This window comes from Bos javanicus, chromosome X (assembly GCF_032452875.1).
Source record: "Bos javanicus breed banteng chromosome X, ARS-OSU_banteng_1.0, whole genome shotgun sequence".
Taxonomy (NCBI): Eukaryota; Metazoa; Chordata; class Mammalia; order Artiodactyla; family Bovidae; genus Bos; species Bos javanicus.
The window spans coordinates 109,630,031-109,657,233 of NC_083897.1; the positions used below are offsets into that span (position 1 = coordinate 109,630,031).

At 39.2% G+C, this 27,203-nt stretch overlaps 1 protein-coding gene across 4 annotated transcripts in view; it reads right to left on the minus strand.

Moving 5' to 3' along the window:
- Nucleotides 1-27,203, minus strand: part of CFAP47 (cilia and flagella associated protein 47) — a 485,875-nt gene that overhangs the window by 439,189 nt on the left and 19,483 nt on the right. For 3 of the 4 annotated variants that reach the window (XM_061410459.1, XM_061410458.1, XM_061410460.1), the window contains 7 exons: nt 26,428-26,549; nt 23,979-24,214; nt 9,504-9,693; nt 8,576-8,789; nt 3,597-3,749; nt 2,762-2,948; nt 2,565-2,661 (listed from right to left, as the gene is read on the minus strand). In XM_061410459.1, the coding sequence (XP_061266443.1) occupies nt 2,565-2,661; nt 2,762-2,948; nt 3,597-3,749; nt 8,576-8,789; nt 9,504-9,693; nt 23,979-24,214; nt 26,428-26,549 (1,199 nt within the window). Of the gene's footprint in view, nt 1-2,564; nt 2,662-2,761; nt 2,949-3,596; nt 3,750-8,575; nt 8,790-9,503; nt 9,694-23,978; nt 24,215-26,427; nt 26,550-27,203 lie in introns of those variants that run through there. The other variant, XM_061410461.1, reaches the window with a different exon arrangement.

A 27,203-nucleotide genomic window follows, 5' to 3' on the forward strand; every position in this document is an offset into this window, starting at 1 on the left:
GTGAAAAAGCTGGCTTGAAACTCAACATTCAAAAAACTAAGATCATGGATGACATCCAATCCCATTACTTCATGGAAAATAGATGGGGAAACAATGGAAACAGTGACAGACTTTATTTTCTTGGGCTCCAAAACACTGCATCCATTAAATTAAAAGACACTTGCTCCTTGAAAGAAAAGTTATGACAAACCTAGACAGTGTATTAAAAATCAGAGATTTCACTTTGCTGAAATGTAGTCAAAGCTATGGTGCATCCAGTAGTCATGTACGGATGTGAGTCAGACCATAAAGAAGGCTGAGAGGCGAAGAATTGATGCTTTTGTATTGTGGTTATGGAGAACACTCTTGAGAGTCCCTTGCATTTCAAGGAGATTAAACCAGTCAATCCTAAAGGAAATCAACCCTGCACATTCATTAGAAAGATGGTTATTGAAGCTCCAATACTTTGGCTACCTGATAGGAACAACTGACTCATTGGAAAAGACCCCGATGCTGGTAAAGACTGAAGCAGGAGGAGAAGGGGACAGGTGAGGATGAGATGGTTAGATAGCATCACCAACTCAATGCACATGAATTTGAGCAAACTGTGAGATAGTGGACAACAGAAGAGTCTGGTATGTTGTAGTCCAGGGGGTCGCAAAGAGTATGACACAACTTAGTGACTGAACAACTGTTGGAGGGATTGCAACCTAGTGCAGTCACTACAGAAAAGTTTTGGCAATTTCATTAAAAGTTACACACAAAGTTACCATCAGTTCAGTTCAGTCTCTCAGTCGTGTCTGACTTTTTGCAACCCCATGGACTGCAGCACTCCAGACTTCCCTGTCCATCACCCACTGCCGGAGTTTACTCAAACTCATGTCCATCAGTCGGTGATGCCATCCAACCATCTCATCCTCTGTTGTCCCCTTCTCCTCCTGCCTTCAATCTTGCCCAGCATCAGGATCTTTTCCAATGAGTCAGTTGTTCACACCAGCTGGCCAAAGTACTGGAGTTTCAGCCTCAATATCAGTCCTTCCAATGAATATTCAGGACTGATTTCCTTTAGGAGTGACTGGTTTGATCTCCTTGCAGTCCAAGGGACTCTCAAGAATCTTCTCCAACACCACAGTTCAAAAGCATCAATTCTTCGGCACTCAGCGTTCTTTACAGTCCAACTCTCACATTCCATAAATGACTACTGGAAAAACCATAACTTTGACTAGATGGACTTTAGTTAGCAAAGTAATATCTCTGCTTTTTAATATGTGGTCTAGGTTGATCATAGCTTTTCTTTCAAGTAGCAAGCATCTTTTAATTTCATGGCTATAGTCACCATCTGCAGTGATTTTGGAGCCCCCCAAAATAAAGCCTCTCACTGTTTCCCCATCTCTTTGCCATGAAGTAATGAGACTGGACGCCATGATCTTAGTTCTCTGAATGTTGAGCTTTAAGCCAACTTTTTCACTCTCCTCTTTCACTTTCATCAAGAGGCTCTTTAGTTGTTCTTCACTTTCTGCCATAAGGGTGGTGTCTATCTGAAATTATTGATATTTCTCCCAGCAATCTTGATTCCAGCTTGTGCTTCATCCAGCCCAGCGTTTTGCATGATGTACTCTGCATATAAGTTAAATAAGCAGGGTGACACTATACAGCCTTGACGTACTCCTTTCCCAATTTGGAACCAGTTACCATACCAGTCAGCAATTCTACTCATAGGAATCTAACCAAAAGAAATAAAAACATATGTTCACTCAAAGAATTATATGTGACTATTTAAAGCAGCATTATTCACAATAGCCTCAAACTGGAAACAGCTCAGTGTCCCTCAACTGTAAATGGGTGAACAAAATGTGTGTGTGCTTAGTTGCTCAGTCATATCCATCTCTTTGGACTGTAGGCTCCTCTGTCCATGGGGATTGTCCAGGCAAGAATACTGGAGTGGGTTGCCATGCCCTACTCCAAGGAGTATTCCCAACCCAGGGATCAAGCCTAGGTCTTCCACATTGCAGGCAGATTCTTTACCAGCTGAGCCACCAGGAAAGCCCAAGAATACTGGAGAGGATAGCCTATCCCTTCTCCAGTGTATCTTCCTGACCCAGGAATCAAACCAGGGTCTCCTGCATTGTGGGCAGATTCTTTACCAGCTGAGCCACCAGGGAAGCCCATTCCTAATAAAATGAGATACTATTTATGCATAACAACAAACAAAATATTTATACCTAACATTACAGGGATGGATCTTACGAACATTATGCTAAGTAAAAGAAGTAATGTAAGAGAGACCACATATTATGTGATTCCTTTTACATGAAATGTTCAGAATGGGCAAATCTATAGTGACAGAAAGCTAATTAATGGTTGCCTGGGGTTAGGGGTGGGAACTGGAAGTAACAGCATAACAGTGATAGAGGGTGATGGCATCATTGTAAAAACTGAATTGTGATGATGGCTGAATAAACCTGTAAATTCACTGAAATTCACTGATTTGCATGCTTTGACCTGGTGAATTTTATGAAATATGAATTATACTTCAATAAATCTATTTTTTAAAAAGACTTCAGTAAGTTTTTATAGATTCTTACCAACAATTACTTGATAAATTTGCTTTGGTGTCAAAGTTAAGCTGCAATCATGTTTTTCATGGGGTGTGGATGGGTCTGATTTAAGTCCTTTAAGAACCTGTGAGAAATCACATTATTCCAAAATTAACTATTCAATACTAGCAAAAGATATTTTAAGAATTATCATGGTATAATCAAATGTGAAATATTGCACATGCCTTTCTTCTCAGAGACTTTGTCTCCTTGACTGCTATATTTCTGGTTCTCAGCAATTGGTTGTGTTTGATCCAACACTGTGTTGAAGGTAACTCCTCTTCCCTTTCCACTTCTGAGACAGTGGGTGATTTTAGACCAGATGCAGGATGTAATCCTATGTCTATGTCATTATATGAGTATATGTGCTTCCTAGGGAAATCATAATAATAACTAATTGAGGCTAAGTCTTTTAGAAAAGATATACATCAGTAAATTCAAATATTCCCCATATTAGATGCTGTTACTGACCCACTGAGATCCACTGAAGCAGGCAAAAGTACTTTCCACATAAAATTGCCCTCTGTTAAGAGGACCCCATTCTCAAATACCACCCCAATAAAGTTATACCCACCCTACCATACCCAATGACAGTTCACAGGCAATGACTGATATGGAGCACAAAAGTTCCTTTGACTCAAGGCAGGAACAACAAGGCCCAAGAAACTGCAGGCATCAGTCTGAGAGTAAACTTTATTTGAAACACATTAGTTCTGAGCTCCCTCTCCTGCCCTATCCTGCTTCCTCACATTGTACACGTTTCTCCCAAAAGAACATCCTCCAAAAATCACATGTGCTGGAACTCCTGTCTCATAATATGCTTCTAGGGAAGTCCATCTAAGACATTCCCAAATCAAAAGTAAAAAAGGAAATAAATGCAGTTTAAGTAGTTCAATGTTTTGTTATTTTCATACATAAAAACATCCTTTAAATCATGAAAAAGAACCTAAAGAAAAAAATTCTGGCTTTACAGGTACCATGATCTGTTTGTTTCATATTGTTTGAGAAAGTGAACTTTACCTGTGTGCTTCTTTCTGTAGGCGCACATTTCTTAAAAATTTAATGTATTCCACATAATAGTTATCATGAGATTTCTTTACTATTTTTTCAAATTTAGTATATGCAAAATCAGGATCCACATAGTTATATCTTGGAATCTTTGTGAAAATCGTCCTAGAATATGAAGAAGTCATGTTAATATTTATGTATTACATAAATATACATGTGCATTTATTCAATCAGTATTTTTATTGAGTGCCTCCTATTACCAGGAGTTGGGCACAGACTTTGTCCTGTCCTGATATTGTCCTCATATCCTATTATATACAGAGACATTATTACATGTAGGATTAAAATTATGTCTAATTTTCTTCATAAACTAATGACAGAAAATCTCTAAGGTCATTGGGATGTAATACCACCTATTCTTGGGGTATTAGTCAAGGAGGTAATAATTTGGGCAGTTCCAGGTTACTACATCTGCTGGATCATTGAAAAAGAAAGAGAGTTCTAGAAAAACATCTATTTCTGCTTTACTGACTATGCCAAAGCCTTTGACTGTGTGGATCACAATAAACTGTGGAAAATTCTGAAAGAGATGGGAATACAAGACCATCTGACCTGTCTCTTGAGAAACCTGTATGCAGGTCAGGAAGCAACAGTTAGAACTGGACATGGAACAGCAGACTGGTTCCAAATAGGAAAAGGAGTACATCAAGTCTGCATATTGTCACCCTGCATATTTAACTGATATGCAGAGTACATTGTGAGAAATGCTGGGCTGGAGGAAGCACAAGCTGGAATCAAGATTGCCGGGAGAAATATCAGTAACCTCAGATGTGCAGCTGACACCACCCTTATGGCAGAAAGTGAAGAACTAAAGAGCCTCTTGATGAAAGTGAAAGAGGGGAGTGAAAAGGTTGGCTTAAAGCTCAACATTCAGAAAACTAAGATCATGGCATCTAGTCCCATCACTTCATGGCAAATAGATGGGGAAACGGTGGAAACGGTGACAGACTTTATTTTGGGGGGCTCCAAAATCACTGCAGATGGTGATTGTAGCCATGAAATTAAAAGATGCTTACTCCTTGGAAGAAAAGTTATGACCAACCTAGACAGCATATTAAAAAGCAGAGACATTAGTTTGCCAACAAAAGTCCATCTAGTCAAAGCTATGGTTTTTCCAATAGTCGTGTATGCATGTGAAAGTTGGACCATAAAGAAAGCTGAGTGCAAAAGAATTGATGCTTTTGAACTGTTGTGTTGGAAAAGACTCTTGAGAGTCCCTTGGAGTGCAAGGAGATCCAACCTGTCCATCCTAAAGGAGACCAGTGCTGCGATTCATGGGGTCGCAAAGAGTCAGACACAACTGAGCGACTGAACTGAACTGAGGTTACAGACGGAATTAGATCTGAATCTTATTAGTGTTTCCTAATAGTTAATTACTTTTAGACCACTGTATTCAAAACCAGAAAAAAATTATATAGAAAGAATAAGGAATCCTTTTTTAAAATTATGCTGCTTTCTTAATATTTCAGAGTTTATAAAGTAACCATCAACAACAAACCTATACAAAGAAAAAATCCAAAAAAGAACTACAAACTACTCAATATCTAATATTCACTCAACTATGTTCATGCTTTTACTTTGGCTTACCACATATTTTCCATAAAAATAAGAAGTACAATTATTCATATCATTTGGCCGTAGGCTACCTCAGTCTTCAGCAAATATTATTAATTATTGAGATTATCACTCTCAATAATTAAATCATAAGTATAAACTTAGTAGTCTTACACAGTCAAATGAAATTTAATCTAATATTTCTTCCTGTTTTCAATAATTCCTCAGTGGTTACAGTAAGACTTTTTTAACTGAGTTAAACTCTTTAAGAGAGTGAAGCAATAAGAGAGAAACAAGTGCTTTGCTACTCAAGGACTGTTGTTGTTCAGTCACTAAGTCCTGTCTGACTCTTTGCAGCATGCCAAGCTTCCCTGCCCTTCACTATCTCCTGGAAAGTGAAAGTGAAAGTTGCTCAGTGGTGTCCGACTCTGTGACCCGGACTATACAGTCCATGGAATTCTCCAAGCCAGAATACTGGAGTGGGTAGCCGTTCCCTTCTCCAGGGGATCTTTCCCACCCAGGGATCGAACCCAGGTCTCCTGAATCGTAGGCACATTCTTTACCGTCTGAGTCACCAGGGAAGCCCAATAATACTGGAGTTGGTAGCCTATCCCTTCTCCAGTGGATCTGCCCAACCCAGGGATTAAACCCAGGTCTCCCACTTCGCAGGTGGATTATTTACCAGCTGAGCTGCCAGGGAAGCCCACTATCTCCTGAAGTTTGCTCAAATTCGTGCTTACTGAACTGGTGATGACATCCAACCATCTCATTCTCTGCTGCCCGCTTCTCCTTCTGCCCTCAATTTTTCCCAGCATCAGGGTTTTTTCAAATGAGTTGGCTCTTCAAATCAGGTGGCCGAAGTATTGGAGCTTCAGCTTCAGCATCAGTCCTCCCAATGAATACTCAGGGTTGATTTCCTTTAGGATTGACTGGTTTGATCTCCTTGCAGTCAAGGGACTCTCAAAAGTCTTCTCCAACACTACAATTCCAAAGCATCAATTCTTTGGTGCTCAGCTTTCTTTACCATCCAGCTCTCACATTCATACATGACTACTGGAAAAACCACAGCTTTGACTATATGGACCTTTGTTGGCAAAGTGATATCTCTGATTTTTAATATACTGTCTAGGTTTGTCATAGCTTTCCTTCCAAGGAGCAGATATCTTTTAATTTCATGGCTGCAGTCATCGTCTTTAGTGATGCTGGAGCCCAAGAAAATAAAATTTGTCTCTGTTTTCACATTTTCCCCATCTATTTGCCATGAAGTGATGGAATTGGATGCCATGATCTTTGTGTTTTGAATGTTGAGTTTCAAGCCAGCTTTTTTACTCTCCTGCTTCACCCTCATCAAGAGGCTCTTTAGTTCCTCTTTGTTTTCTGCCATTAGAGTGGTACCATCTTCATATCTGAGGTTGTTGATATTTCTCCAAGGATAGTTGTTGATATATTTAAATTTCCCTTCAAGCTCTGGGATCTTGAACTACCTTTGTATGCGTTAGTTGCTCAGTCATGTCCAACTCTTTGCAACCCCACAGACTGTAGACTTCCAGGCTCCTCTGTACATGGAATTCTCCAGGCAAGAATACTGGAGTGGGTTGCCATGCCCTGCTCCAGGGGGTCTTCCTAACCCAGGGACTGAAACCAGGTCTCCTGCATTGCAGGTAGATTCTTTACCTTTAGAATCTAGAAATAATTCCTATATCTGAAGTTCCTCTGTCTGTAGCAAGAAGAAAAGGCAGGACTTAGAAGTAAGTAGTAGAGTTGGTGCCTGAAGTGACAAAAGGTGGTGACTAACATATCTAAATGCTTACGAGATCCTTAAAGAATAAACTTTAAGAAATACCTCTGAATCTTTGAGTAGGTGATATTTTAAAGTGTGCAAAGTACAGGCAAAAAAATTACTATGTAAATAAGACATTTCCCCTCATTCATTAAAGAAATATTTACTGAGTGCCTATTATAACACACTATTCTAAACACAAGATATATACTGCATTAAATAAAACTAGACAAAATTCTTACCTTATTTTCTTCTCAAAAGTTGAGAAGGTAAAATGCATTAAAAAATAAAATAGCAATTATAATTACCAAGTTAATACACTGTAAAATGTCATTACTTGAATTTTCACTACTAATTGCTAGCCCGAAAATAACCAAATTCTGTATTTCTGTTAGAATGGAAAAGAGTAAATTGAGAGAAAAAGTATAATTATGGCCATGGGATAAATATAAAATGCTTAGGTTAGCCTTCCTCAAAAAAAAAAAAAAAAAAATCCTGGTAGTTTAGATCATCTGATTAATACTGCCTTACCAATAAAGTATTAATGTTAAATTAACACACTATATATGTATATAGATGTATTTATATAAGCATTGGAAATAATTGAAAATAATACATTTAAAAATTATTTCCACAGCTATCTTTGCATGTTTTCCTTTTCTTATACTGTATAATTATTTAAAGTGGAGTCTGCATAATCTTCATGCTTGTGTGTTTTACAGTACTTGTCAACTACAAAAAGAGAGAAAAAGACAGATATGGATGGAATTTGTAAAATAAAATCATAAAATAGACTATATATTAATAAACACTTAGAATTTTCCAATAGTGGATAATAAAACAATCATGGCATAAAAAATCAAATTGTATTTTAAGAAAATAACTGTAAAAGTAAGTGAGCTTAAAGATTCACCAAAGGTAAAGAGACAAGTAAAGAATTTTATGGGACATGATCAAGTTTAGACAGTTGTTCAGTAACATACAAGCATGCAGAAAAGAAATCCAGTTCATCCTCAAATACATAAAAACCATTCCTGAGCTAATGGCTAAAATAAAGATGTTAGGATGACTGAATTTATTCTCACTAAGCTTTGACTTATAATTCTTATAACCGGGGAGATTTTAGTTCATTTTGGGAAAAGTTGTTGGAAATGTGACTTTGAGGAGATTGAACAAAGGTGATGCTGAGGATGAAGACAATAATGACAATGAAGATGAGAATGACTGATTATCACAGTTTAAAGTGTTTTATCTTAGATAAATTCAAGCTCTCAGCCATAATTAATGAACATGACTATTCTGAGGACTTTATACATTTCCAAATATGATTATTTCTATTATTTTTCTCTACTTGTCAACAGCTTATTTTAAGAATCATTGGGTAAACCATTCACATTAGAGATGAAAGGTTAGATGAAGGAAACAGAGTAGCATTCCACAACAACTTCTTCAATGTAAAAAAAAAAAATTGAAAATAAAATTTTACTACTATTATTATTACCATCATTAATTTATTACATAGGATCTGATAAGGTCTCTGCATGTCATGCTGGTTATTGTGTCTTACAAAATTTCAGGTTTTTAAATAGCACATTACCTGAAATTTTCATGGTCTTCTCCAGACCGGATACTTGCAGCTCGGTCATTGGGAAAGGCTATCAGTGCATCCTTTAATAACTCTTTATTTATCTTATGATTGTGAATGCGTGTCATGGTTGACTGAAGCATCGCAACACGTGCATGGTCCTTGTACTGCACCAAGTCTTTCACCACAAACTGTCCCGTAGGATTACTGACCAAAGGGGATATACCTGTTAGAGAATTGAATATTAAGTTTAAACATGTTTTTTTTTTTTGAACTTCCATGAATTAACAATTACACTAGAGTGCTGCTTCCAACTTAAAACTAAATCCCTAAGCAAATTCAGAAAATACAAATAATTAATAAATGGATCTACATAAAACAATTTAGTAAAATAATGCATGCATAAGTGATAAAAATGCATGCAAAAATACTAAAACCTGATAACTTGAAGGACTGGGTTGTCCCACATGAAACTGAAATTTTTATAAAGAGAACTGAATATCAGCAATTTCATATGGTTCAATGTATAAGAGATAACTGAGAATTAGTTGAAACAGTAGCAATCAGAAAATCTATGGAATGGTCAAAATGGTTTATATTATAGATACAAAAAAGTAAAAGAATAAAATATTAAAATATTTAATAAATTTTATATACCACCAAATCAGTGCTAGTCAAAGTGAGATCTTCAAAATGGCAGCATCAGCATCTACTGGAAACACGCTGGAAATTCAAATATTTGGGCTCCAACAAAGATCTGCTTACATCAATGATGGGATGTAAGACAGTGACATATTTTTACAGGCCCAGATACATGCAAAAGTTTAGAAGCATTAGATTAGATCACATTTGATATACACAGCTAAACATTAATGTGTTAAGATAATCCTAGAGTAACCAAAAGTAAACTAATAGTTGATAAGCGCCCCTAATAGCATACCAGGATTAACTTTCATCACAACTTTCTTGGTAGAAGGCTTGCAGACACTATTAAAATATAAATATATATGATGGAAAGGCTTCAGTGATGAAGACTGCAAATTTTCATCTGCCACTGAGCCAATAATCTCTATAAATTGCTTCACTTTAAAGACTCCAACTTGATGTGGAATGAATGAACATGTCACATTCTGCAAACAGAAGAAAAGTGATCAATTGCTATAGGCTGAATATTTAAGGCTTCCCTTGTGACTCAGCAGGTAAAGAACCTGCCTTCAATGCAGGAGACTTGGGTTCGATCCCTGGGTAATATTTGCGAACCCCTAAAACTCATGTTTTGGGTTGTTGTTCTGTTTCTATTCTTGCCATGTCATGCAACATACATGATCTTAGTTCCACAACCAGGGACTGAACTCATGTCCCTGAAGTGGAAGTAAGGAGTCTTAACCACTGAATCACCAGGGAAGTTCTGAAACTTTTGTTAAATTCTAATGCTCTATAAAACAGAATTAGGCGATTGAAGCCTGAATGGGATTAGTGTCCTTATAAAAGAGGGTGCACAGAGCTCCTTAATCCTTCCACCATGTGAGGATATCAGAAGAAGTCTGTGCCCAGAAAGAGGGCCCACACCTGACCATGTGAGCACTCCGATCTAGGATTTCCAGCCTCCAGAACAATTAGAAATAAATTTCAGTTGCTTATAAACTGTATAGTCTACGGTATATTCTTATAGCAGCTGAAATGTATAAAGAAAACAGAAAAATGTTAGGATAAAATAAAAAGCAAATAGAAAATGTTGCTTACAAAATTTTAAGGCAAGCTAGTTTATTGATGGTGAAATGAAAGTCTTTAGAAACATCATATACAGCTCTGACAAATCTTTAAGATACACATTATTAGAAAACTATCTAAAAAAAAAATTAAGATTAATGGTACTGAAATACTTCCAGAATGGCAGAATAAAGGCCTCTAAAAAGTTACTCCTTCACAAACAGAAAGAGAACACTGGGAAAATTGTCAAAATTAACTTCTCAGCTATTTGAAAATTACCTAAAATATCACACAACGAACATTTCAAAAGTTGAATGAATCAGGCTACAAAGTTTAGCCTCATTCGCCACATTCACTTGACCTCTTGCCAACCAACTACCACTTCTCCAGGCATCTTGAAAACTTTTGCAGGGAAAACACTTCCACAACCAGCAGGAGGCAGAAAATGCTTTCCAAGAGTTCGTCAAATTTCATAGCATGGATTTTTATGCTACAGGAATAAACAAACTTATTTCTCGTTGGCAAAATGTGTTAATCACAATGGTTTCTATTTTGATTAATAAAGATGTATTTCAGCCTAGTTATAATGATTTAAAATTCATGGTCTGAAATCACAGTTACTTTTGTACCAACCTAAACCTAGATACAGAGAAGGCAATGGCACCCCACTCCAGTACTCTTGCCTGGAAAATCCCATGGCGGAGGAGCCTCGGTAGGCTGCAGTCCATGGGGTCGTGAAAGAGTCAGACACGACAGAGCGACTTGACTTTCACTTTTCACTTCCATGCATTGAGAAGGAAATGGCAACCCACTCCAGTGTTCTTGCCTGGAGAATCCCAGGGATGGGGGAGCCTGGTGGGCTGCCATCTATGGGGTTACACAGAGTCGGACACGACTGAAGCGACTTAGCAGCAGCAGAAGCAAACCGGGACACCATATTCAAAAGCAGAGACATTACTTTGCCAACAAAGGTCCGTCTAGTCAAGGCTATGGTTTTTCCAGTAGTCATGTATGGATGTGAGAGTTGGACTGTGAAGAAAGCTGAGCGCCGATAAATTGATGCTTTTGAACTGTGGTGTTGGAGAAGACTCTTGAGAGTCCCTTGGACTGCAAGGAGTCCATTCTAAAGGAGATCAGTCCTGGGTGTTCTTTGGAAGGACTGATGCTAAAGCTGAAACTCCAGTACTTTGGCCACCTCATGTGAAGAGTTGACTCATTGGAAAAGACTCTGATGCTGGGAGGGATTGGGGGCAGGAGGAGAAGGGGAATACAGAGGATGAGATGGCTGGATGGCGTCACTGACTAGATGGACGTGAGTCTGAGTGAACTCCGGGAGTTGGTGATGGACAGGGAGGCCTGGCGTGCTGCGATTCATGGGGTTGCAAAGAGTCAGACACGACTGAGTGAATGAACTGAACTGAATAAACAGAAACTGTCCCGAGGAAACACAACTGTTAGAGTTATTAAACAAAGACAATAAGTCAACTATTATAAATATGTTCAAAAAACTGAAGAAAAACATGTCTAAAAACTTAAAGGCAGTATGAGAACATCTCATAAACTAGAGCATATCAATATAGAAATTGTTTAAAAGAACAAATAAAGACAAGAGAATGCAGAAAACTCACAAATATGTGGAAATTAAATAATACATTTCTAAGTAACCAATAGGTCAAATAAGAAATTTCAAGAGAAATTAGAGAAAACTTTGAGATAAAGAAAAACTAAAACTCAACATACCAAAACTTATGGGATGCAGCAAAAGAAGTGATTAGAAGTAGATTTATAGCTGCTGCTGCGTCACTTCAGTCATGTCCGACTCTGTGTGACCCCATAGACGGTAGCCCACCAGGCTCCCCCGTCCCTGGGATTCTCCAGGCAAGAACACTGGAGTGGGTTGCCATTTCCTTCTCCAATGCATGAAAGTGAAAAGTGAAAGTAAAGTCGCTCAGTCATGTCTGACTCTTAGCGACCCCATGGACTGCAGCTTACCAGGCTCCTCTGTCCCTGGGATTCTCCAGGCAAGAGTACTGGAGTGGGGTGCCGTTGCCTTCTCCAAGATTTATAGCAGTAAGCATAAATATTAAAAAAAATATAAAGGCCTTTCATCAATAACCTAACCTCCATTTTAGGAAATAGAAAAAAGAAGAGCAAAAGGAAGTAAACAAAGCAAACAAAAGGAAAGGAATAACCATGAAATAGAGACTAGAAAGCAATGGAGAAAAATCAACAAACCTGAAACTATGTCTTTGTAATGATTAACGATATTGAAAAAAATTTGAGCTAGACTCACCAAGCCACAATCAACAACAGCAAAAACTCAACTTCTTAAAATCAGGAATAAAAGAAAGGATATCACTACCACTCTACATCAATAAAAAGGAATATGACAGAATAATAAAACAATAAATAATCACGTGCCAACCAATTAGATAACCTAGATGACATGGACAAATCCTAAGACACAAACTTCTGAACATGGTTCTAGAAGAAACAGAAAATCTGAATAGCCATAGGATAACTAGAGATTGAAACAGAAATCTGAAAACTTCTGACAAAGAGAAGTCCAGAATCAGATGGATTTGATGGTGACTTTTACTGGACATTTAAAGAAGAATGAACACCAGTTCTTCACAAAGTATTTCAAAAATTAAAGATAACATTTTCTAACTCCTTCCATGATACCAGTTTCACTCTAATGTAAAAAGGCATTCAAGAAAACTACAGACTAATGTCTTTTATGAATATATGTGCAAAATTCTACCAAATACTATCAAATTGAATTCAGTAACACACACAAGGAGAAGGTGATGGCACCCCACTCCAGTACTCTTGCCTGGAAAATCCCATGGGCAGAGGAGCCTGGTAGGCTACAGTCCATGGGGTCACAAAGTCAGACACGACTGAGCCACTTCACTTTCACTTTTCACTTTCATGCATTGGAGAAGGAAATGGCAACCCACTCCAGTGTTCTTGCCTGGAGAATCCCAGGGACGGGGGAGCCTGGTGGGCTGCCGTCTATGGGGTCGCACAGAGTCAGACACGACTGAAGTGACTTAGCAGCAGCAGCAGCAGCAATGGACACAAAGGATCAATCACTATGTCCAACTATGCACAACTCCTTTGCCATGAAACATCACATATTTGGTCTTGAGAACAATTTTTTGGATAAGACTTCCAAAGCACATGTAACAAAAGTGAAAAATAGACAAGACTACATCAAACTAAAAAGCTTTTGCACAGCAAAAGAAACAGTCCATATAGTGAAGAGACATCCTACAGAATGGGAAAAAATACTTGTGAACCATATATGTGATAAAGGGTTAATATGGAGAATATATAAGGAACACTTACAAATCAAAAGCAAACTAATAACCCGGTTAAAAAACAGGCAGAATGATACAGGATGCTTGGGGCTGGTGCACTGGGATGACCCAGAGGGATGGTATGGGGATGGAGGTGGGAGGGGGTTCAGGATGGGGAACATGTGTACATCTGTGGCAGACTCATGTTGATGTATGGCAAAACCAATACAATATTATAAAGTAATTAGCCTACAATTAAAATAAATAAATTTATATTAAAAATAAATTTAAAAAAAAGAAAAAGGAAAAAATGGAACCTAGAAAAGAATTTCGTAATATATTACTAGCAAAAATGTGAAAAGATGTATGTTTAGAGCTCTGGTTATATCAAAATGCTGAAAGCCACACAAATATCAAAAGAGATTAAATGAATAAGATATGGAACACTTTATAATGAAAAAAAACAAATGGGCAGAGCACTTGAATACACATGTCTCCAAAGAAGACATATGAATGGCAAAAGGTATAAGAGAAGGTGCTCAACATCACCAATCATCAGGGAAATGCAAACCAAAACCTCAATGAGCTATTACATCCCACCTGTATCAAAAAAAATCAGATAACAAACATTGCTGAGGTTATGAAGAAAAAGGAGCCTTTTTTGGTGTTTGTTGTTGGTGGGGATGTAAACTGATACAGCAATTAGACAGCAATTAGGGAAAATAGTATGAGGACATCTCAAAAAGATTAGAAATAGAACTACCATATGACCCAGGAATCCCCCTTCTAAGCATATATCCAAAGGAAATGATATCCATATCTCCAAGAAATATCTGCTTTCCCATGTTCATTGCAACATTATTTGCAATAGCCAAGAATCAAAAATAACCTCAATGTTCATCAATGAATGAATAAAGAAGATATGGTACACATACAGTGGAATGTCATTCAGCCTTAAAAAAGAAGGAAATACTGCCATTGCTGACAACATGGATGAACTCGAAGGACATTATTCTGAATGAAACAAGCCAGACACAGAAAGACAAATATTACATGAATTTTACATGTGAAATATATGTGAGTTTAAAATAGTCAAACTGTTGGAAGGACAGAGTAGAATGGTGGCTGCCTGGGGCCGGGGGTGGAGGGGGGTGGAAATAAGGAGATGTTCGTCAAAAGAGTACAAAGTTTCAGTTGCTCAAGATGAGTAAATTCTGGAGATCTAATGTACAGCCTGATGACTATAGTGAACAATACTATATTGTTGACTACTATATTGATGACTATAGGGAACAATACCATACCTGCAGTTTACGAAGAGGGTAAATCTTATATGTTCTCACCATAAAATCAAGATTTAAAATTTGAGGTGATGAATATGTTAATTAGATTAACTGTGCTGATCATTTCAAAATGTACACATTTATCAAAACAATTGTGCACGCTGCATGTATGCATGCTAAGTCACTCCAGTTGTCTCTGCAACTCTATGGACTGCAGCCCACCAGGCTTCTCTGTCCATGGGGTTTCTGCAGGCAAGAATACTGGAGTGGGTTGCCATGCCCTCTTCCAGGGGAGCTTCCCAACCCATGTGCACCTTATTCCTATTTGTCAATTGTACCTCAATAAAGCTGAGGACAAATAACATTGAGCATAAAACTGGGAATGTGTGGGATAATTATAAACTGTATATTTACTGCTACATTCCTCAGAGCACCTTGATCTGTATTCAAAGTTTTAAAGTTCCCCCTTTGTTTTATTACACTTTGTTTCTATAGTAAAAACTACATACATAAGAAAACTTATCCATATAAAAACTTTCATATGAATGTTTATAGCAGCATTCTTCACCACAGCCAAAAGGTAGAAACAATTCAAATGGCCATCAACTGATGAATGGATAAACAAAAGGTAGTATAGCCATACCATGGGATATGACTTGGCCATAAAAAGCAATGGGTTACTGATATTTCAACATTGATGAATCTTGAAGATATTATGCTAAATGAAAGAAACCAGAAACAAGTCTACATACTATATGACTATATTTATATGACATGTCAAGAACAGGAAAAATTTACAGGGATAGATGAGATTAGTGGTTATCAGGGGCTGAGGAATGGGGAGCAGGGGGAGTGACCACTAAAGGACACTGTTTCTCTTTGGGGTGATGCTAACATTGTGAAATTAGACAGTGCTAATAGTCACGCAATTCTGTGAATACACTAATTACCACTGAATTGTATACTTTAAGTGAGTAAATTTTATGGTATGTGAATGATGCTTCAATACAGTTGGTATTAAAGGAAAATAATAATTTTACCATACTTCCAAATACTTGGAGGCTAGTTGACCAGCCTGTGGAAGTCATAGTTCTCCAGTGTCCCCTACATTTCTTACATTCATTTTTTATTAATTTGAAACTTATAACTGCTCAAGAAATCTACAAATGTAGAGGGCTAACCCAGGGATCAAACCCAGATCTCCCAAATTGCAGGCAGATGCTTCAACCTCTGAGCCACCAGGGAAGCCCCAAAAATTGTGTTAGGAAATTAACTATCAGCTATGAGAGTCCCTTGGACTGCAAGGAGATCCAACCAGTCCATTCTGAAGGAGATCAGCCCTGGGATTTCTTTGGAAGGAATGATGCTAAAGCTGAAACTCCAATACTTTGGCCACCTCATGTGAAGAGTTGACTCACTGGAAAAGACTCTGACGCTGGGAGGGATTGGGGGCAGGAGGAGAAGGGGACGACAGAGGATGAGATGGCTGAATGGCATCACTGACTCGATGGACGTGAGTCTGAGTGAACTCCGGGAGTTGGTGATGGACAGGGAGGCCTGGCATGCTGTGATTCATGGGGTCGCAAAAAGTCGAACACGACTGAGCGACTGAACTGAACTGATGGGATTTTTTGAGTTTGAAAATTTTATATAGCATAGGGAGTTCCCAGGAGTCCCACTCAATGTGAAATTTCCAAATTGGTTTCAGAGATATATATAAGTATATATTCCTTTCTATGCCCAGAAGATTATATGCTGACCAAAATTTAAGTGGCAAATATACTTCAGGTCTGTCTTGCATTACAGAAATTAAAAACCTATGTGAACAGAAAAAAAATTGATGTAATATGAAAGGAAAGACCCTTTACTACACCCTCTTTAAATGTTCCTTTCTCAACAGTGATTCATTATCTCTTCACCCACATATTTATCAACTCTCATCCATGTATCTTCTCTAAACACTCAGATATGCCCTCTACACTCAAACTGAATTAACATTTTCATATGGCGTCCACTTAAATTGTTGGCCATCCTACATATTTTCTCAACATAACCACTAGGGACAGCCCATCCCTAATCAACTGTAACTAATTTTATTCCTACCATAAATTAAAAGTCTTCCCAGGTGGCTGCACTTTGCTGGAGTGGTTGTGAGGAGATACCCCACGCACAAGGGCAAAGGAGAAGCCCCAGCAAGACAGTAGGAGGGGCGAATTTGCATTTGGAATCAAACCCTATTCCTGCCAGAGACGCTCAGAGAGCTCAAACAAACCTTGTGTGCACTAGGACCCGGGGACTCCACAGAGACTGAGACAGAACTGTGTTTGAGCATCTCCTGTAGAAGTATGGGTCAGCAGTGGACTGCCGCAGGGGCAGGAGCTCTGGGTGCAGCAGACGTGGGTATGGCATAAGCCCTCTTCAAGGAGGTTGCCATTAACCCCATCATAGAGCTACCAGAACTTACACAGGACTGGGAAATAAACTGGGAGGGCACAAAGAGAACCTTATGTGCACCAGGACCCAGGGAAAGGAGCAGTGACCCCACAAGAGACTGACCTAGACTTGCCTGTGAGTGTCCAGGAGTCTCCAGTGCAGGCGTGGGTTGGCAGTAGCCTGCTGCAGGGTAGGGAGCACTGAGTGTAGCAGTGCGTGCATGGGACCTTTTGAAGGAGGTCGCCATTATCTTCATTACCTCCCACCATAGTTTGGCCCCAGGTAAATAGCAGGGAGGAAACACAGCTCCACCCATCAACAGAAAATTGGATTAAAGATGTACTGAGCATGGCCCTGCCCATCAGAACAAGACCCAGTTTCCACCTCAGTCTCTCTCATCAGGAAGCTTCCATAAGCCTCTTATCCTTCTCCATCAGAGGGCAGATAGACTGAAAACCACAATCACAGAAAACTAACCAAACTGATCACATGGACCACAGCCTTGTCTAATTCAATGAAACTATGAGCCATGCCATGTAGGGCCACCCAAGATGGACGGGTCATGGTAGAGAGTTCTGACAAAACATGGTCCACTGGAGAAGGGAATGGCAAACCACTTCAGTATTCTTCCCTTGAGAACCCCATGAGCAGTATGAAAAGGCAAAAAGATAGGACACTGATAGATGAACTTCCGAGGTTCCTAGGTGCCCAATATGCTACTGGAGATCAGTGGAGAAATAACTCCAGAAAGAATGAAGCTGCTGCTGATGCTAAATCACTTCAGTTGTGTCCGACTCTGTGCAACCCCATAGACAGCACCCCACCAGGCTCCGCTGTCCATGGGATTTTCCAGGCAAGAGTACTGGAGTGGGGTGTCATTACCTTCTCTGAGAAAGAATGAAGAGACCAAGCCAAAGCAAAAACAACACCAGTTGTGGATGTGACTGGTGATGGAAGCAAGGTCCGATGCTGTAAAGAGCAATATTGCATAGGAACCTGGAATGTCAGGTCCATGAATCAAGGCAAATTGGAAGTGGTCAAACAGGAAATGACAAGAGTGAACATCGACATTTTAGGAATCAGCCAAATAAAATGGACTGGAATGGGTGAATTTAACTCAGATGACCATTATATCTACTACTGTGGGTAAGAATCCCTTAGAAGAATTGGAGTAGCCATCATAGTCAACAAAAGAGTACTAAATGCAGTACTTGGGTACAATCCCCAAAATGACATAATGATCTCTGTTTATCTCTAAGGCAAACCATTCAATATCAAGGTAATCCAAGTCTATACCCCAACCACTAATGCTGAAAAAGCTGAAGTTGAACGGTTCTATGAAGACCAACAAGACCTTCTAGAACTAACACCCAAAAAAGATGTCCTTTTCATTGTAGGGGACTGGAATGCAAAAGTAGGAAGTCAAGAAATACCTGGAGTAACAGGCAAATTTGGCCTTGGAGTACAGAATGAAGCAGGGCAAAGGCTAATAGAGTTTTGCCAAGAGAACGCACTGGTCATAGCAAACACCCTCTTCCAGCAACACAGGAGAAGACTCCACACATGGACATCACCAGATAGTCAACACCAAAATCAGATTGATTATATTCTTTGCAGCCAAAGATGGAGAAGCTCTATACAGTCAGCAAAAACAAGACCAGGAGCTGACTGTGGCTCAGATCATGAACTCCTTATTGCCAAATTCAGATTTAAATCGAAGAAACTAGGGAAAACCACTAGACCATTCAGGTATGACCTAAATCAAATCCCTTACGATTATACAGTAGAAATCAGAAATAGATTTAAAGGGACTAGATCTGATACAGTGCCTGATGAACTATGGAGAGAGATTTGTGACATTGTACAGGAGACAGGGATCAAAACCATCTCAAGGAAAAGAAATGCAAAAAGAAAAATGGCTGTCTGAGGAGGCCTTTCAAAAAGCTGTGAAAAGATGAGAAGCCAAAAGCAAAGGAGAAAAGACAAGATATACCCATTTGAATGCAGAGTTCCAAAGAATAGCAAGGAGAGATAAGAAAGCCTTCTTCAGTGATCAATGCAAAGAAATAGAGGAAAACAATACAATGGGGAAGACTAGAGATGTCTTCAAGAAAATTAGAGATACCAAGGGAACATTTCATGCAAAGATGGGCTCGATAAAGGACAGAAATGGTATGGACCTAACAGAACCACAAGATATTAAGAAGAGGTGGCAAGAATACAGAGAGAAACTATCCAAAAAAGATCTTCACGACCCAGATAATCACAATGGTGTGATCACTCACCTAGAGTCAAACATTCTGGAATGTGAAGTCAAGTGGGCCTTAGGAAGCATCACTATGAACAAAGCTAGTGGAGATGATGGAATTCCAGGTGAGCTATTTCAAATCCTGCAAGATGATGCTGTGAAAGTGCTGCACTCAATATGCCAGCAAATTTGGAAAACTCAGCAGTGGCCACAGGACTGGAAAAGGTCAGTTTTCATTCCAATTCCAAAGGAAGGCAATGCCAAGGAATGCTCAAACTACCACACAACTGCAGTCATCTCAAACGCTAGTAAAGTAATACTCAAAATTCTCCAAGCCAGGCTTCAGCAATATGCGAACTGTGAACTTCCAGATGTTCAAGCTGGTTTTAGAAAAAGCAGAGGAACCAGAGATCAAATTTCCAACATCGGTTGGAGCATCAAAAAAGCAAGACAGTTCCAGAAAATCATCTATTTCTGCTTTATTGTCTATGCCAAAGCCCTGGACTGTGTGGATCACCACAAACTGTGGAAAATTCTTCAAGAGATAGGAATACCAGACCACCTGACCTGCCTCTTGAGAAATATGTATGCAGGTCAGGAAGCAACTGTTAGAATTGGACATGGAACAACAGACTGGTTCCAAATAGGAAAAGGAGTACGTCAAGGCTATATACTGTCACCCTCCTTATTTAACTTATATGCAGAGTACATCATGAGAAATGTTTGGCTAGATGAAGCACAAGCTGGAATCAAGATTGGCGGGAGAAATATCAATAACCTCAGATATGCAGATGACACCACCCTTATGGCAGAAAGTGAAGAAGAACTAAAGAGCCTCTTGATGAAAGTGAAAGAGGAGAGTGAAAAAGTTGGCTTAAAGCTCAACATTCAGAAAACTATGATCATGGCATCTGGTCCCATCACCTCATGGCAAATAGATGGGGAAACAGTGGAAACAGTGGCAGACTTCATTTTGGGGGGCTCCAAAATCACTGCATATGGTAACTGCAGCCATGAAATTAAAAGACGCTTACTCCTTGGAAGAAAAGTGATGACCAACCTAGACAGCATATTAAAAAGCAGAGGCATTACTTTGCCAACAAAGGTCCGTCTAGTCAAGGCTATGGTTTTTCTAGTAGTCATGTATAGATGTGAGAGCTGGACTATACAGCATGCTGAGTGTGGAAGAATTGATGCTTTTGAACTGTTGTGTTGGAGAAGACTCTTGAGAGTCCCTTGGACTGCAAGGAGATCCAACCAGTCCATCCTAAAGGAAATCAATCCTGAATATTCATTAGAAGGGCTGATGTTGAAGCTGAAACTCCAATTCTTTGGCCACCTGATGCAAAGAGCTAACTCATTTGCAAAGACCCTGATGCTGGGAAAGATTGAGTGCAGGAGGAGAAGGGGATGGCAGAGGATGAGATAGTTGGATGGCATCACCGACTTGATGGACATGAGTTTGAGTAAACTCAGGGTGTTGGTAATGGACAGGGAAGCCTGGCATCCTGCAGTCTTTGGGGTCACAAAGAGTCAGACATGACTGAGCGACTGAACGGAACTGAACAGGTGGCACTAGTGGTAAAGAACACGACTGCCAATGCAGGAGACATAAGAGATACAGGTTCAACACCTGGGTTGGGAATATTCCGTGGATAATGGCAACCCACTCTAGCATTCTTGCCTGGAAAATTCCATGGACAGAGGATCCTGGTGGGCTACAGTCCATTGGGTCGCAAAGAGTCGGACATGACTGAAGCGACTTACACACACACATATACACACAAACTTAAAAATAGCCTATTACTATCATTTCCCTCTATATATTTCATGCTGTAATATTTTTCTTGTTTCCTTGGTACTTGGCCCATTCCTAAGATAATCCTAATCAAAATTGAAGTTGGATGCTGTGATAAGTTCTGAAACATCTTATTTCAACTAGCAAAAGTAAAGTATCAAAAGGATGTAGGACATATGCTCCCACATTATATATTCACCAGAGCCTTTATTTTCTTTGGGCTATTATTTTCAATTTTTTTCTAAAACACTGCTATTTTAAAATCTTTCACTCATTTTGTTCCTCTCACTAGGCTTTCTCAACTTCCATCTCCACTCTCTCTTCCTTGTGTAAAGCACTTCTGTAGGAAATTGATAATCGGTCTTTCAGCTTCAAACTCTTTAACACTCGGAGCTGGCTGCTAAGAAAAATTGATTCCTGTGATTCCTGTGATCCTTGCCAGCTTCTCTGATCAGAGAAAATCAGCTACGTTTTGAAAGATATGCAGGTTACTGGAGAAAATGAATTACGCTGGTAAGGTCAAGAGACAGACTGAAGGAAGTCTCTGTGCTGTGCTGTGCTTAGTCTAAGTAGCCATTAAAAAGAAAAATTTTTTTTTTTAAAGAAAATGTTTTGCATAAGGTGGTTAGCATGTGTTATTCTCTGAAGACTAATTAGCTCTATTGAAAATGGGGGGAGGGAGTGTCATTCTAATGAAGCAGGAAGAGTTATACATATGAGAGCAAAAGTGAGGTCGCTCAGTCGTGTCCAACTCTTTGGGACCCAGTGGACTGTAACCCACCAGGCTCCTCCCTCCACGGTATTCTCCAGGCAAGAATACTGGAGCGGGTTGCTGTTTACTTCTCCAGGGGATCTTCCCAACCCAGGGATCGAATCCAGGTCTCCCGCGTTGCGGGCAGACACTTTAACCGCTGAGCTACCAGGGAAGCTCATACATATGAACTACATGCATTTAAACATGTATGCAATAGCTCTTGATTGCAACTGGGAGAAAGCTTCCATCAATAATTTTATGAACCATATCACTATGCATCGGAGTAAAGATGATAAAGTAAGAACCTGAGGTGAAACAAACCACTCCTGTCTAATGGTGTTTAGAGCAAGACTCAGCAAACTTTTTCTGTTAATTACCAGACAGTAACTATTTAGGCTTTATGAACCATACAACTCACAACCATTTAACCTGCCCTTGTAGCATGAAAGCAGCTATAGACAATAGGTAACAAATAAGAGTGGCTACATTCCAATAACAGTTTACTTAAAACAAAACAAACAAAAAACAAGTGGCAGAGGGTCTGGGACAGAACTGTCTGAGTAGTGAGAAAAAGCAAACCCGACATCCACAAGCTGTCCTTAGTGCTCACAGGTATGTCTTGGCATTCAACTTCTGTGCTCTGCATCGATAGCTCTACAAGGCCTCCGCCAATTAAGCATTTTGTTTTCCATTTGAAAATTCAACTCAACCTTCATGGTCTGGCTCATACGTTGCCATCTTGGCAGACCTTTCTATCTGGCTGGAGGTTCTATATCACCTTGTTACAGATCTGTTTTAAGACATTTGGCATTCTTCTTGAACTCTACGCCAGCCTCGACTCCCCCACCCCTCACTGTGCCCCCGATGCACGGTGCCCATGAACGGTAGTTGCAGGGCACTTTCCACACCAGCCTCTTAAGAGCTGGCCTGGGAGGATGCATCTCTCAGCAAGTCCTCAGACTCTAGTGCCTGCTTTCCCCCTACCGCCTCGCCTCACAGGAGTGCATAGACCTGGGCCTCTTGGTGGCAAAACTGCCGCCACCACCTCTCTCCTGGCACTGGGGCCGGAAACCAGGCTGCAGCCTCTGCACATGGCACTGGACTTCCATTTCCCCTACACGTGTGCACTCAAGCTTGGCCAACCATCCTCAGCTCTTGGGATGGGGAAGAGGGCCTGGTTCCCATCACTGTTTCACCATTTGCTGCTATTAGCAGCCGCTGGCTCAGAGGCTTCCTGCCTCTGGTCCCTGGGTTCCAGTGCCCTAGACATGGGCTCCAGGACCATGCCTGGATCCACCCTTGTGAGAGAGGGTCAAAGCTCCGTGCTGGATATTTAAGTTTAGGGGTCAACATCCTGGGCACATAAATAAATACTCTCTCAGAAAAAAAAAAAAAAAATCCATAGAAGCAGAACTGTTTTGCACTTCTTTGCTTTCTCTACAGGTTTTTTTTTTTTTTGGCACATGAAAGGCAGGTAAGAAATAATTACGAATATTGTACAAGTACCGATACAAACCAATACAGGCTTCCCTGGTGGCTCAGACGGTAAAGTGTCTTCCTGCAATGTGGGAGACCCAGGTTCAATTCCTGGGTCAGGAAGATCCCCTGCAGAAGGAAATGGCAACCCACTCCAGCACTCTTGCTTGGAAAATCCCATGGACAGAGGAGCCTGGTAGGCTGCAGTCCATGGGGTCGCAGAGAGTCGGACACAACTGAGCGACTTCACTTTGACTTTCACCAATACAAAAGTATTCATAACCAGGCCACAAAAGAGATTAAATTTCTAAACACTGGTACAACAAATGTAGGTTTTAATCCTATGCATGGCTTTTTAGTCAACTTTAAAATATTTAAAGCATGTGAAACATAGAATGATAATCTTACCTGTATACATCCTTCATCAATCTTGCCCTTTTGAGGATCAATTTTAAAATGTGCAGTTTTTTTAAAGTGGTACATCAGAGGAAGGGATTTGGATCGATTTTGCATAACACAATGAATCTCTGAATGTCCACCCATGAAACAAGGTGCAAAATTAAGAATCCTTCCAGGATCAAACTGTAGTAAGACTGGAAGTCCTGAGCCTGTCAGGGCTAATTCTATTTTCTGAAATGAGCCACCTATAAAAGCAATAATAGTTTGTTAATATTAAAAGTGTTTTGGGAACCCAGAATATATTTGCTCAGTCCAAAGAGTGTCATCTGAAAGACTTGATGAGACATGGGTATCTAATTCAATCTTTCATTCAACAAAGTTACTGAATGCCTTCTCTGTGTCAGTATTTTTCTAGACCTTGGGAGTACAGTAGTGAATAAAACAGGTGATGTCCTTGCTCTTATGGATTTTACATTCTAGTGAGCTGACACTGACAATAAAATAAATAGGTAAAGTAAGGTGAGACAGAGTACAATGTCTTGGGGATGCTCATTTATATTGGGAACTCCAAAAAGAATTGATAGGGAGATGTGAGCAAAGATATAAAGGACCCTGGAAGAAAATCATGGGAAAAAAATTTTTTAAGTCTATTCTAAATACAGCAAACAGCAAATACAAAGACTCTAATGTAGGAATGACTTGGCATGCTCAAAAAAAAAAGGGGGGGGGGAACCCTTAGGAATGAAGTATGGCTGCAGAAGAGTAGTAGAAGAATGGTAAGAAAAGATCCGACATAAGATATACTTTTGACTGTAGAGATAACAAAATTTGCTGACTGACTGCAGTAGAATTGGAGATTGAACACAATAAATGATGATGCTAAGGTTTTTGGCATAAGCAACTGAAGTGATGGAATGAAATGGAATGAAGTGACGTAAGAAATGAAGTCATTTTTTGAGGCAGGAAAGACTTCAGGAGGGACAGGCTATGGGGAACCAATAGTTCTTTTTGGACATGTTAATTTTGAGACATCTGGTAGAAATCCAAGTGGAAATGTCTTATTAGGTCACTTATTGTATTTGTCAGCTTAGAGTGAAGATGAAGAAGGAAGGACTGGGGTTGTCAGGAGAGAAGAGAAGCTGGGTGAATACTAATCTCAGATCAGGAGAAAGTGAATGAGTGGAGGAATGTAGTAGTAATGGCAAATACCAGGACTCAGTTGGGATTAATGGTTTTGTGTTTTTCACTGGCCCATTTAGCTTCTGAGGTGCAGCCCTGGAGTAGGCTGAGAGTTGAATTGAATCAGATTAGAGGTTTTCCACTCAGCCACAGTGGGAGTTGAGCCAAGAGGTTTACATATACTTGGGGGAAAGTGAATAAAATTATGAACAATGGAATATAAGCTGAGCAACAATGTAAATATGAAGTTTTGGAGATAGAGTACTAGAAAAGAAGGTAGTCACTATGAAATGAGGGCTTTGATTGAGTGAAAGAATAGTTTTGCAGAGAAAGTATTACAACTAGAATGCCAAAAATAGGGTTTATATTTCTTCACTCATACTCTTACTAGCCAATCCAAGATTCTAAGGCAAACCTAGCATCTCTATCTCTAGCCTTTGAAAACTAGATTAACTTGAAAGCCTAGAATAAATGTTCTGTCTATGGTCAGCAGACAGAGCTCAGTATCATCAACTATAGCATAAATAGTAACAAAGCAATCAATTTATGCCCTAGGAACACTGTTCAACTCTGCTCAATGACATCACTCATACCAACACACAAATCTTCTAGACTCTTATCTTGCCATGGTCATCTTTCTGGATTTCATCACTCATCTGCCTATATTTTTATTTTCTCTTTGATCTTTCTTGCTAAACTGAACTTCAATTCCATTTTACTCACTGCAACTCATCCAACATTACCTGAAATGTACAGAGTTCACTGCATTTTTACATGTGACCTACAAAGCACATGCACTTATGAATATCCTATAACAAGATACTGCATCCTTTTATTGATACTAGAACTCTAGGCCTTATTCTTTGACTGTTACTTTATGTAGATTCTAAGAGAGCTAAAGGCTTGCTAAAAATGAAATAGATCGTTTGTTCCTATATTAATCTCTAAGAGAAAATCTAGGCTTACGAAGAAAAGAAACAAGGTTGTTTTTTGTTTTTATTTTATTTCTTTAACTCTACATCACCATGTTTATCTACTGTTATCTGAAAATAATTAAGTCATTTAACTTTTAAATTGGAAAATTATTATATAAATGATTCTGAGGATGACTTTTCTCAATGTTTCACAGAAGACATGTTAAGGTCTCTCGAATGTTTGCATTTTCATTCTAATCAATAATTATACATTTCATTAAATTGCCTCTATATATATTGCTGTCCAAACTTTTAAAGAATTTAAACAGCTATATATTTGATGATAATGTTCATTTCACACTTACTTTTGATGATTTGATTATCATCTCTCAAAAACCCATCTTTACTTGCTACAGACTCAAATCTCAAAAAAACAGCATAGTCTTGCCTATGTGAAGGATCATTCTTTTGAACATCAATGATTAGCCTGTGAAAAAATTACAATCAATTATTTCTAAAGCAAAGATGACACATTTTATTAATCTCTCAAAAGGGAATATCAACCCAATACCTAAATCTACACAGATGGAATTCAGCAATAAAAAGATAAGTGTGATCCATTTTCCAAAATTACCTCACAAGATACTGAGACTTGCAAAAGAAGCTCATACTCATATATGTGAAGTCAAAAACACTGAGTTCATGATGATATTTGCAAGATAAGTGGGATTCAAATATACTAAATTGTCAAACTCTTGCCACTTTTTGTGTAAAGGATTTTCTTTCCAGGCAAACTTCATTGCTAACTAAGGTCTCTGTTCAAGTCTCTATAGTGGTCCTTCCTACAACCCGGGTGTAATTGCAAATCTCTGGTACATATCTGTGTCCTCCCATGAACTAAGCATATATTTCTAGCCACATTCTTGTTAGAGGAGAAAAGGCAATTTGGAGAACAGGATTTGGTAACAGCCAAATATTGGCAGAGGAGAAAAGCAAAGGAAAGATGAGAAGAAAGGAAGTAGGACCAGAGACACAGATGGGTTATGTCACAGGCTTGTGCCCTGACACAAGCCTTACCTGCTGCTTCTGCTGCTGCTAAGTTGCTTCAGTCGTGTTCGACTCTCTGCGACCCCATAGACAG